At 39.0% G+C, this 13,432-nt stretch overlaps 1 protein-coding gene and 1 pseudogene across 2 annotated transcripts; both read left to right on the top strand.

Moving 5' to 3' along the window:
• Nucleotides 1-13,432, top strand: part of LOC143746057 (uncharacterized) — a 25,804-nt pseudogene extending 12,372 nt beyond the window's left edge.
• Nucleotides 9,756-12,439, top strand: LOC143746089 (uncharacterized). Of its 2 annotated transcripts, none has more exons than XM_077237820.1 (2): nt 9,756-10,157; nt 11,048-12,439. In XM_077237820.1, exons 1-2 carry the CDS (start codon nt 10,124-10,126, stop codon nt 12,310-12,312), a joined length of 1,299 nt encoding a protein of 432 aa, XP_077093935.1. In that variant the 5' UTR covers nt 9,756-10,123; the 3' UTR covers nt 12,313-12,439. The 2 variants fall into 2 exon arrangements, with proteins under 2 accessions (XP_077093935.1, XP_077093934.1); XM_077237819.1 differs by having other exon boundaries at nt 10,928-12,439.

Genomic DNA, 13,432 nt, shown 5'->3' with positions numbered 1-13,432 from the left:
TTAAGATCAATTTCCAAAAGATGATTTTTTTATTGCAAGAACAGACATTGTTAAAACTTATTAATAATGGAGGAAAAATAACGACGGAAAGACAGGGCTGTAGAGTTTAGTAGATGTTTTATAAAAGTGCATCAGCAGCTCTTTTGCATAGGATGTATATGCCTTCCTCGTGTCATCATCAGCGTCCAACAGTATGGACATGGCAACGGTCAGTGTTAGAAAGTGGTGGTAGAAGCTGTCAGGCAACACATCACGAAGAACAACAGGTCCAGTGTAGAGTAAGAATTGCTGGAATTCAGTTGCTTTCCATCTTTCAAGAGAAGCAAGAGAACATGGCTTTCTGGCAAATTCCCTTGGGAGTTTTCCGTTGAGAGACTAGAGCTTGATTGAAATCTCTCAAATTTGCCTCTGCGAAATTTTGCACTCTCTGGGACCCTGTTTCAAGAAGACGAGTAAGCGTCTTACCACCCCTAGACAGACCAGATGCATGTAATCCAAGGCAAAAGACTGTATGCATGACAAGCCTGCATCTACAAGGGGTGAGAGTCCATTTTGGTGGAAAGGGTAGGACAAACTACTGAATTGCTCTTCTGTTCTCGACAAAATCTTCTCTTGTGGTTGGTAATTGTAGACCAACCTGTGGCTCACGTAATTTCCTTCAATAGTGCATCGCTCGCAACTATTGTACGCATTGTGCCCCTTTATGCACTTTAAAAAAGCTCTCGCTGGAGCATCACAGATGAAAGCATTGACCTTGACATTTAAGGTTTCACCTTTGAATGAAATTCCATCATGCTGAAGCCTAGTGAGCTCTTCAAGAAATTCCGACATGAAATCCCTCACTGAATTTGGTTTTCCATTTCCACAAAACACGGCAACGACAAATGGCTGAAACCTCTTCACACTACACATAATTGGCCAAATCTGGACATTAGATGATTTGAACAATGGCAACCCATCAATGTTAAAATTGAGAAGGACATGATTTTCTCTCGACATGATTTTCTCTGGGTACTGTGAACATATTTTCAGAAGCCCAGACTCAAGACCGAAATACATATATTGACCACCACACAAATTCTGTGCATCTACATGGCGAGGCGTCCCCAAAAGTGTTCTGGCATCCTTAGGCAGCCGATGTCCGTGTTTTCTCAACACAGAAAGGAGCTCATCTACAGATGTCCGTGTTGTTTTGTTCCGAACCGCCCATTTCGCCAAATCACTCCTTAAGTCACTGATTTCATCTGAAGAGGAGCCTGTTTCAGTGTCATCACTTTCACAAAAGACTGATCCTCCGAGTCACTACTAGAAAGCGCCATTGCAAGCAATTCAGCATTTTGCCGTCTCCATTTTTTATGGTACGCCATCTAAAAAAATTAAAAAAAAGTATGAATTTCAAATGTCATAACTAGAAAGTACAGGACACTGATAAAACTATTTCGAAAATTGTCTAAAAATATATATAATATTTTGGGCTGATTAATCTTTCCCACAGTAGGAATGGGATTGTAAAAACCGGTCGATTAAAATTTAATTACTTCTAGTTTTGTTAAAGCCTGTGTAAAGTAAATTTTGAGAATTTGTGAATTGTAAACGCATAAATGTTAGAAATGCATTGTTGAAACATGTTACAAAGACTGCAAACTACATAATACTTGATGGTGGAGTTATACTGTTAAACAGTTTTTCACCATTTTTTATGAGCAGGATTTATTGGGCAGGGGATCAAAAATCATTAAAAGTTTAGTTAGAAAGCCAGAAAGCCAGATTCAGACATATCCCTGCCTTTTGATTCCACTAAAACAGAAATATGGAAAATATGATGCTTTGAGTGACCGCATGAGCTCCACTGTTTGCAGTAACAGTTAAAACAGATAAATAATGCAATTTTCATTGTCTTTTTAAGAAAATTATGCAAAATAGATGTGCATGGCCAGTGAAAAATAATTCTGGACCCCATTAACAAACCTTATTTTTTAATTCTAAATGCCTCTAAATGCCAATTGTAATTTTCTTGTAAAATTTGTATTTTTATCAGTGTAGGTTCAGTTATTTCACTTTTAAATAGCAACGAATAGGTAATTTTCTGGAATTTACCACTGCCTCTGATGTCTCTATAATTGTTAAAGATGATATAATTCTGACGATAGGATGTTATGAAAGCATATCGCCCAACATTAGTCTAATTAAACTATTATTTGCTCAGACAACTTGCAAAACAGTAAAACTAACATGAAAAAAGAATCGTGATAATATTGTGAATCATATTTAAAAAATAAAATAAACTCGATTGGATATTGTTTTCCATAGAGGGGTTTCACCGACGTCACATTCTGGGCGGTAACCCGGATGCGCGGCCATTATGGAGGGAGTCGGATATAAACAACAGCATGGATTGCACTGTGTATGTACTACTGAACACATTGTTACACTAATAAACCATGGAAAACACGTGGAAGCTGTGAAATCATATAGAGAATGACTTAGTAAGCAGGAAAGTTAAAATGTGGTATCCGAACGAGCTAGCTTCTCTAGCAGTTACTGCAATTCTTCCTTCTATTTCTTAGGATACGTTCAGATTGTCAATCCAAAAAAAGCACATGAAATCCGTTTCAAGCTACATCCACATGTGGTTTGAAATCCTATTCAAATCACATATCAGCACATCAGCTTATGTCTGAACGCTCTGATCGGATTTCGCGTGGTAAGTTAGCCTATGTGACTTTCTCAGGCCACGTAAAATGTAAGCGTCAGACATTGTTATAGAGAACATGCTGAAAGTCGCTGCCGAAACAAGGCTGTGTTGTTGCAAAGTGCCGGACGAGCAGAAAATCATTATTTTTGTAACCGGCGCAGACAAGAGCGCGGAAAAAAAGCTGTACATACAGTAACAGCCTCCTAACGTTACAGTTCTGCATCAGCTCGAGACGCAGGAGTCCGGCGCGGCGGCTACACATTTCAATGTTGTAAAATTAAATAAGACAGCATCTTTATTGCAAATGCAAACCTCTCCATCAACGTAACGTCATTGCCATATTGGCAAAGGGCTGCATGATCACACAAATCAGATCTGAACAGTTGCGATAGACAGTGTGGACATCATTTTAGATCAGATTCAAATCGGATACAAAGATAATCGGTGTGAATGTAGCCATATTAACTACGTCAACATTTTACCCATAGTCAACGCTTCATTTAAGTTACACATGGCTGATGCTGTACCTCTCTCAACCAAAAACGCCTTCTTTCATCAGTTTTTTGCTCTCTTTTCTTTAACTTTTGGCAGTCTATAGAACTCAAAATGTTTTTCCCTGGTGCGACCGATTAGTACAGAACAAAACTCTACCATTTTTCAGCAATAATCAGCCAATTTGGCGAGTCCGTTCAGTTCAGTGGCATTGTTTACGTTCAGTACCTCCAAAATGGCCGACTTCCGGATTGATGACGGGTCGCGAAACCCCTCTATATCGCCCATCTCTTTCATGCTCTTTCCCTTGGCCAGTCTCGCTTCGAATCTCGCGATATTACCGTGAATGGACAGTAATGACGACGACTGTTAAACGGAAAAAAATTAGCTTATCGAACGTTACACTTTTGTTTCCTGAAATTTTGTATCTGTGTCCACACGTGTATAATGTCTTCTCCCTGAAAATCGACGTAGCAACCGCAAAAGCACAAAACGACACTGAAGTGGCACAAGTAACGTTAGGCCTCAATCGACATCTGTAAAAGTAGGCCTCCGCGACACAAATGTGGAAAAGCATTCCCTGAATATCGAGTTAGTAAATTCATTCGACAAACTGTGCATTTACAATTCTCCAAGCACTGACATAATGCGTTTAACTCATGACCTTGCGTATATTTGTGAAATCAGACTTACCTTTTTGATCCCGCGTCCTCGCAGACCACTTTCTTTCGTGCTCTTCCAGTCTCGCGATCTGAAAGACGGTCAGGATAACGGTCATATTTTCAAACTTAAAATGGCACGCACAGTTTCATTGGCCAGTTTCATGAATGACAGAAAGATTAACCAATCATGATCAAAGCAAATAAGGTTAAATAACCAATAGGAATTGTTTCAGTGTGGTAAAGCAGCGCAATGTTTTATAATATTTATATCAGAAGGTTCATGATAAAAATGTAATAAGATAATAAAATAATAATAATGATCTTAATAATAATTTAAAAGGCAGAAATTATTTATTCTGTACATACATTAATTGATTCAACATATAGATTTCGTAAAAAAAAAATTGATAAATCAAAAAAAGTTGATTTATAACTGTTTTTTTTTTACCCTTTTTCAACCATTTAGCATTAAATATTATTTCAACGTAGTTTCAACATTGAAACAACCACTGTAATTATTTAAACCATATTCAACGTTGAAGGTCGGTCGTGTGCCGGCTACTTATACTTTTATACTGGATATTATTGATTATTAAAACTGACATTTAACAATAAGAGACATTCTTTTTGTTAAATGTCAGTTTTAATGATCAATAATATCCAGTATAAAAGTATAAGTAGCCTAATAGGTAGGCTATAAGAAGCTATACAATGAGAAATAAATCAAACAATTCAGTCAAACATAAGTCAGCTCTCTAATAGGCTACAAAGTTAAAGTTAAATAGCCTAAATATATAAAGTTATGAAACTTCACTTTGCCCTCAGCCAGTGTTGGGGTAGTTACTCAAAAAAAGTAATTAGTTACTTGTTACTAGTTACTTCTGTAAATTGTAATAAGATTACTTTACTAGTTACTGCGTTTGAAAAGTAACTTCACTACTTATTACTTTACTTTCCTGTTTCTTAATTTACCGTGTAGATACATGGACAAATATCATACCCCTATCATCACTTAGCCTGTCTGCATAGTGTTTATTGTATAAATGTATACAAAATGGCATGCACAACCATATGAAAGAACAATATACCTGTCTGCACAAAGAAATATGCCTCACTGTAAAATCCACAAACAACAGGATAAAGGAAGCTATGGTGGGGTCATTTTAAAATGGGGTCAACACACAAGTTTTAAAACACAGGCTTTGGGAAACATGACAATAAAACTCTTCTCCTGAGAACAAAACCAGCTTTTTATTTGACTCATGGCAACAAAACAAAAAAAAGTGGTCAATGAAAAATATAAAAATAAAGGTCACTTTATCACATAAAATTAAATCTTAATTTAAAATGCACTTAAGCCCATAAAAAGGAAACAGAAAATGCAATAAATTAAATAAACAAAATATCCCAAAACATTATTTTTCTCTCCTCTGACTCCTGGAGATGTGGCTTCCAGAGGCGGTAACATACCAAGTCACAAACTCTTGAACCTATTAATTAATTTTTGTGTGTTGCAATTATCTCAATACACAAAACAGAAAGTGCAACAGTGAAAACAGAAAGTGCAACAAAAAGTTTATCTCATAAACTTTATCCTATTCAATAAATTTTTCTCTCTATTCTTCGAAATAACGATTGTATCGCATAAGTAAAAGTCTTTCGAATCTTTTATCTGACAGCCTGTTCCTCCTTGGGGTCAGAACAATACTGCCCAGGCTGAAAAGCCTTTCAACCGGTGCACTTGACGGTATTGGAGTGTTGTACTGCTTTGCAATTTCCTTAATCCTGGGGAACTTGGAGAGAACATCCCACTCAGATCCAGGCAATTTTAAGTACTCCATGACTTCAGTCTCTGCTGTGTAGGAAAACTCCTCTTCAAATTCAAAAAAGTCATTGTGACTGGAGGTGGCAGGGCTCTCAACTGCTCGACTCATCAGTGGCTCTTCAGGAATCCGGCCACGACACTCAGAGATTAGCATGGTTTTAACAGCATCTCTTCTCTTCTCATCTTTGAGCCAGCGGACCTTGAATTTGGGCATTGTGGCAGCAGCCATCAGAGCATCCTTGCTGTCCAAGACAGATGCAAATCTGTCTTTGATCGCCTGTGATATGAAATAGTAGGCTACATTAGACAAACATATACAGTTCAATTATCAGCTTTTACAGCCTCATAAATTTGGGCTACATCAGCTATATTAAACTGTAGGCCTATAGCCTACACTACAAGCTATTATTTATGGCGGCACTGAAAAAAATGATTTTGTGGTGAAGTAAATACTACAGAAAATAAATCATGTAATAAATTTACATGAAAAAGTTAGTTCAGGCAAGAATAAAAAAACTAAGTAAATTATTAATTCAATGTTATATTGTTTGAGTTAAATGTATTAAAAAAGGAAACTTCAACTAAATAGATTTTCAACCTTTTTCTAGCCAAGTTAAATTTTCTTCATTTCTTTTTTAGTTTCATTTAACGGTTAAGTAGAGTTTACTTAATTCCATATGTGAAATTTACTTTAAAAATATCCGTGCAAAAACTTGCCAAAGAAAAATTAAGTAAATTTAACTTTTTTTTTTCCGTGTAGGGCCAATTAATTGTAATATTCAATATGTGTTTACCTGTACAATAGCACCAGGCATGCCAGCTGTCATCTGGGAAAGGCCATCCTTCAACGCAAGCAACTTTGACATGAGAATCTCCAAGGTTGGCAGGAGGGTGCCGTAGTAGCAATCATCTTCTCCTTGTAGTATATCTAATGCGGTAGCAAGAGGTTTTGACACGGCACAATATTCCTTCAGGAACTGATACTCTCGCTCAGTGATGCCCTTTACACTCAGTCTAGAGAAAATGGTGTTTAAATCTCTGATTGGGATTTCTGTGATGAGAGACAAGGCATCATGAGTCGAGTTCCAGCGTGTAGCAGTGGGTATGATGAGCTTTCTTTTTAGCACATCCTCAACCTGGTCTGAAGCCACAGTAGAGCGACTAGTTTTTGTCCAGAGAGCTGCACACTTGGCGAGAGCACTTCTGTAAACTGCTTTACAGTCATTGTTACTGGTCAGCCATTTCTCCAGGTCATTTTTTGAGATTAGGTTTAGTGTATGTGATGCACAGCGCAGATGAGGTGGCAGTGAAAATGTCTCATCTGATTCTGTGGAGAGTGCTTCAGCAACATCAGTAAAAGTGACCTCCTCCTCCTCCTCATCAGATGGCTCGTCAGAGTCAAACCCATCATCAGGATGGGATTCAAACATTCTAAAGGCTTTTACAAAATTGCTGCCATTATCGGTGACACATGCAGTTACTTTATGTGAAAGTCCAAAAGCTGAATGAACCTTTTCTATTTCGCTAGCTATGACATTGTAAGTGTGTCTTCCTCTCACCCTCTTGCAGGCAAGAGCAGCCTTCTCGCGTTTAAAACTAACGCTGTTTATCCAATGCACCGTCATCCCTAAGTAACTTTTGTTATTGGCTGACCAAATGTCCGCGGTGGTGGACACATGATCCAGGGACTCGAAAGTTCTTTTGAGCTTTGATTCCATGTCGGAATAACACTTGTCCAGGTAATGGGAAAATGTTTTCCTGTCGGACGTTGGCTTGCGAGTCGCGGGTATTTTATCGAGTATTTTTCTAAACCTGGGCGATTCAATGGTCGACAGGGGAAGCATGTCTTCTACAATAAACCCTGCAACAAGCCTGTTCATTTCATTCTGGGTTACCTGCTGCGCTCCAAGACTTGAGAAAAGCTTAGCCTGTTTAGGCGGGGTCGGCTGATCAGTGACTTCAAATGACCGGCGAGCAGGATCTTTCGCCACAAGTTTGGTATTGCCATGCTGGGCTGACAAATGCTTCGACAGGTTGCTCATTGAGTTGGCTGCAGTTGAAAGACACTTGTCGCCTGGGCATAGAGTGCATTTCACACGAATATTTTTATCCTTTCGAGCAATAAATTTAAAGTAATGTGCATATCGCCACTGGCCGAAACCCCCTATCTCCGTCTCCGTCTCCATTTGCCTCTCTCCTTCACACCAGTAGCTACGTCACTCAAATCGATCTCTATGGCAACGGTGCGCAGGCAAGCACACACACAGCACGCACGCACGCGCCACTTAAACAGACAGAACTTTACACATAGGCAAACACGGCTTGGGTAACGCAGGAAAGCGCGTTCCTATAGTATAGTAAAGTAATGTAGTTACCGATAGTTTTACTGTACTGCGTTACTTTACTTCGTTACCCAAAAAAGTAATATCGTTACTGTAATCCGTTACTTTGTAATTCGTTACCCCCAACACTGATATTTACACAACCATCGCACACACTTTATACAGTTTGATTAAGCGACTCATTTCTGTATGGTTTTCATCGATCACAGCGATACTTGTGCGTCTTTTCTGGCGTCTTTTCTACTGAAATAAACATTTAGTGCAGCAGCAGCGAGCATGAGGAGAATATGTGGAGTTCATTCAGACCTGAGCGAGTGTGTGTTCGTTTGTGTGATTGTCTCGATGTTTGGAGTGAGAACTGTTACTGAATGTTGCAGTCAAGAGTTAAAGTTTGAGATCTGTGAGGGGAATTGATGCTGCTGCCGTTTTATTTTATCCTTTACAAATCAAATGTGTTACTTATTTCACATTGTTAAAATATACAGGAGCAGATACGGCTAAAAACTTCACATTGAGCTTATAATGAGTTTTTAGGATCGTGGTCAGTTTTGAATAAAATTAGTGCAATGAATGTATACTTTAGATATTGACATTATGCTGCTGTAGTTATTTATATATATGAGGTGGTTAATTAAGATGAATGCCATTAATGTTTCTTTTTTTATGTTTTATCCTTGTCATGTTGTGAGATGCAACAGTATTTTCTTTCACTAGAGCAGTTTTACAGGATTTTATCATATATCCTGACTCAAATAATGTGTTTCTAACAGCAAACACTCAGAATAAAGTGAGATGATCTTCTGATGATCCTGAATGTCTTGTTGAATGAGTGTTGATAGTCTGAGGATCATCAATATTAACAGATCTGCTGAAACACTCTTTATTTCATGTCAATAGTTCCTGTTTTCACATCATTTATTATGCTGATGTCTTCAAATCTCCTCTAAATTTACATTTAAAGGGGCATTCGGCAACTATTTGAACTTAATAAAACCGTTTAGAAATCATTTGGATGGTTTAATAACCTGTTCTGGTGAGAATGGTGACTTTCCCCGCTCCCCCCAACGTTCCCAGGCGGAAAACCAACCTTGCAACATGAGGATTAACGTCCCGGTAAGTTGGAAATAGGAAGTCTCGTGAGAAGCGAGAACGAGCGAGAAACACAAACTGCTTTACGGCAATTCGACATAAACACACACGTCTCCCTCAATGTGTATGATGTATTACCCACCTCGGTACACATAGCTCCACACGATAAAGTTGGCCGGCTCCAATAATAACAAATGCACATGAGCAGCAGTAGAAAGGGGGAGGAGGGGCCGCAAATGAGTTTCTTTTACGACATTATTGTGAAATATACGCCTCACAGCTGTAGGGGGAGCTCGTTGACAAAACATGCAACAACAAAAGTGAAAAGCAGCGAAGAAATAGCTAGAGTTGCCAAATGCCCCTTTAAAACGTATTTCATTGTTGTCAACTGACTGAGGGTAATTGTTGGTTACTCTGTACGGTTATTTCTGTTTATGATTTTTAACTTTTTCTTACCATTATTTATATTTGGAAGAATTTAAATTATTTATATTCGTTTCTTTATTTCTAGATAACTATTTTAATGAAGAAGCAGAATGATGTTAGGATTAGTAATACAAATAATTATTGAATGGCATCAGGTTCTGTACGATGAATAGATAGACATACATGCTTAGTGTCATTTATTATAAAAACAAAATCAGTAATTGAAATTTTTGATTTTGGCAGATCCGCACCTCCCACGCTGGAATTCATCATCAGTGAAGCTCCTCCCACAGCAATCACATCATCAATGAAGCTCCTCCCATAGCAGTCACATCATCTTTGAAGCTCCTCCCACTGCAATTACATCATCAGTGAAGCTCCTCCCGCTGTAATCACATCATCAGTGAAGCTCCGCCAACTGCAATCACATCATCAGTGAAGCTCCTCCCACAGTCATTCTCCAATAAATGCTGTAAATTCTCATCAGCTACAAGTGAAGACGAGCATGAAAGCATCAGGAAGAGCTGAAATCTGCAAAGACTGAGTTTATTAAAGAGGACAGTGAGAACACGAGTGATCCAGAACCTGCAGAATGAAACACACTGAAGATCCTGAAGAACAAAGAGGTTGGTGTTTATTCATGAAGAACATTCATATCAGAAACATCAAACTTTTTAAAAGGAAGAAAATCATGTCATAAGTAAAAAGGTTGAGTGAAACATGTAGGACACAGTTAAAGCTTATACAAATAGTTAATTTAAAACTAGTTAAAGCCACTCTACACTTTGAGCATGTGGAATTTCTACAGACACTGCAACGGTCGTGAAATGTAGTCCCACTCTGCGGCAGCTTTTTACAAACATATAACTAATAATTAAAAATAAACAATCCACTCCACTTGAATGCTAAATGCTTGTGTTATTTCTCGTTATTCACTTGAGCTTGTGATTCTGGTGTCCCACTTTCACATGCGTATGAATGGAAGTCAGTGCAAGGAAAAGTCTAGTGTGAACGGCCATTAATTAAAATGTTTTTAGTAAAATAAATATAAATCTCAAAGTTGGTGTCAAAAATGGCAGTATTGTATATTTTAATGTTAATATCATGTTAGATAATTGTGTCATTGATAAATATATATTTAGTATTTCTTGCTAAAGAAACATGGGATTTGTGTCTATAATGTTTTAAAAATAATTGGAAGATAAATTTGCCTCATTCATGGAATGTTTCAAGGACATGTAATCAATTAATTAAAAGGCTTCAGATTAAAATATTTTATAACAGTTGTCTACTTTCTACTATTACATCAGGGCTCACTTTCATGTCCTTTATATTTATCTCTTTGAATTATTTTGATGTACTGAAAATTAAATTGAATGTTTTTCTTTCATGTCAGACCTGATGGAAGAGAGTGAGGAGAGTGAAGAACTGAGTGAAGTGAAGGAGGAGAGAGAAGAACTGAGTGAAGTGGAGGAGGAGAGAGAAGAACTGAGTGAAGTGAAGGAGGAGAGTGAAGAACTGAGTGAAGTGAAGGAGGAGAGTGAAGAACTGAGTGAAGTGAAGGAGAGAGAAGAACTGAGTGAAGTGAAGGAGGAGAGAGAAGAACTGAGTGAAGTGAAGGAGGAGAGTGAAGAACTGAGTGAAGTGAAGGAGGAGAGAGAAGAACTGAGTGAAGTGGAGGAGGAGAGTGAAGAACTGAGTGAAGTGGAGGAGGAGAGTGAAGAACTGAGTGAAGTGAAGGAGGAGAGAGAAGAACTGAGTGAAGTGAAGGAGGAGAGAGAAGAACTGAGTGAAGTGAAGGAGGAGAGTGAAGAACTGAGTGAAGTGAAGGAGGAGAGAGAAGAACTGAGTGAAGTGAAGGAGGAGAGTGAAGAACTGAGTGAAGTGGAGGAGGAGAGTGAAGAACTGAGTGAAGTGGAGGAGGAGAGAGAAGAACTGAGTGAAGTGGAGGAGGAGAGAGAAGAACTGAGTGAAGTGGAGGAGGAGAGTGAAGAACTGAGTGAAGTGAAGGAGGAGAGAGAAGAACTGAGTGAAGTGAAGGAGGAGAGAGAAGAACTGAGTGAAGTGGAGGAGGAGAGAGAAGAACTGAGTGAAGTGGAGGAGGAGAGAGAAGAACTGAGTGAAGTGGAGGAGGAGAGTGAAGAACTGAGTGAAGTGAAGGAGGAGAGTGAAGAACTGAGTGAAGTGGAGGAGGAGAGAGAAGAACTGAGTGAAGTGAAGGAGGAGAGAGAAGAACTGAGTGAAGTGAAGGAGGAGAGAGAAGAACTGAGTGAAGTGAAGGAGGAGAGAGAAGAACTGAGTGAATTGGAGGAGGAGAGAGAAGAACTGAGTGAAGTGGAGGAGGAGAGAGAAGAACTGAGTGAAGTGAAGGAGGAGAGTGAAGAACTGAGTGAAGTGAAGGAGGAGAGAGAAGAACTGAGTGAAGTGAAGGAGGAGAGAGAAGAACTGAGTGAAGTGAAGGAGGAGAGAGAAGAACTGAGTGAAGTGGAGGAGGAGAGAGAAGAACTGAGTGAAGTGAAGGAGGAGAGAGAAGAACTGAGTGAAGTGGAGGAGGAGAGAGAAGAACTGAGTGAAGTGAAGGAGGAGAGTGAAGAACTGAGTGAAGTGAAGGAGGAGAGAGAAGAACTGAGTGAAGTGAAGGAGGAGAGAGAAGAACTGAGTGAAGAGAAGGAGGAGAGTGAAGAACTGAGAGAAGTGAAGGAGGAGAGTGAAGAACTGAGTGAAGTGAAGGAGGAGAGAGAAGAACTGAGTGAAGTGAAGGAGGGGAGAGAGAAGAACTGAGTGAAGTGAAGGAGGAGAGTGAAGAACTGAGTGAAGTGAAGGAGGAGAGAGAAGAACTGAGTGAAGTGAAGAAGGAGAGTGAAGAACTGAGTGAAGTGGAGGAGGAGAGTGAAGAACTGAGTGAAGTGAAGGAGGAGAGAGAAGAACTGAGTGAAGTGAAGGAGGAGAGAGAAGAACTGAGTGAAGTGAAGGAGGAGAGAGAAGAACTGAGTGAAGTGAAGGAGGAACATCATGTCCAACCTGGAGAAAAACCTTTGAGTCTCTCAAAGACTAAAAATATTTTTTTAAAGAAAAGAGCCAATAAATCTTTCACCTGCAATCAGTGTGGGAAGAGTTTTACTAGCAAATGTAGTCTTGAGATTCACATCAGAGACAAGCTGCATGTATGCCATCAGTGTGGGAAGAGTTTCAGTCAACCAGACCACCTTAAAGTTCACATGAGGATCCACACCAGAGAGAAGCCGTTCATATGTTATCAATGTGAAAAGAGATTTTCAAACAAACAAAGTCTTAAAATTCACATGAGGATCCACACCGGAGAGAAGCTGTTCTCATGTGATCAATGCGGCAAAACATTTCTTAGTGCATCAGACCTGAAGACACACCTGATAGTTCATACGAAGGAGAAGCCGTATTCATGTTCTGTGTGTGGAAAGAGTTTTTCACTGCGGCAAACTTTACATAGACATGAGAAAACTCACACTGGTGTGAGAGAGTACATGTGCTTTGAGTGTGATAAGACTTTTACTTCAGCGGACAGTTTAAAACCGCACCAGAGAATTCACACTGGAGAAAAACCTTACAAGTGTTCACACTGTGACAAGAGATTCAGTCACTTATCATCTCTGAAAACACATGAGAGGATCCACACTGTAGAGAAGCCGTTCACATGTGATCAATGCAGCAAAACATTTCTCTGTGCATCAAACCTGAAGAAACACCTGACAGTTCATACGAAGGAGAAGCAACATTGTGTGTGGAAAGAGTTTTTCACTGCTGCAAACTTTACATAGACATGAGAAAAGTCATACTGATGTAAGAGAGTATGTGTGTTTTGAGTGTGGGAAGACTTTTACAACAGCAAACAAGTTAAAACTACACCAGAGAATTCATACTGGAG

The sequence above is a fragment of the Siphateles boraxobius genome, unplaced genomic scaffold (genome assembly GCF_051911475.1).
Source record: "Siphateles boraxobius isolate OS27281-9 unplaced genomic scaffold, OSU_SipBor_1 21, whole genome shotgun sequence".
Classification (NCBI taxonomy): domain Eukaryota; kingdom Metazoa; phylum Chordata; class Actinopteri; order Cypriniformes; family Leuciscidae; genus Siphateles; species Siphateles boraxobius.
The sequence above is the reverse complement of the archived record's forward strand: the minus strand, read 5'-3'. Positions and strand labels throughout refer to the sequence as shown.

Bases quoted from the DNA above. Each gene is read 5' to 3' on its own strand.
- LOC143746089 (XM_077237819.1), top strand. From the start codon at position 10,124: ATGAAACACACTGAAGATCCTGAAGAACAAAGAG. The intron at 10,158-10,927 runs GTTGGTGTTTAT...CTTTCATGTCAG, and splicing joins AGATCCTGAAGAACAAAGAG to ACCTGATGGAAGAGAGTGAG.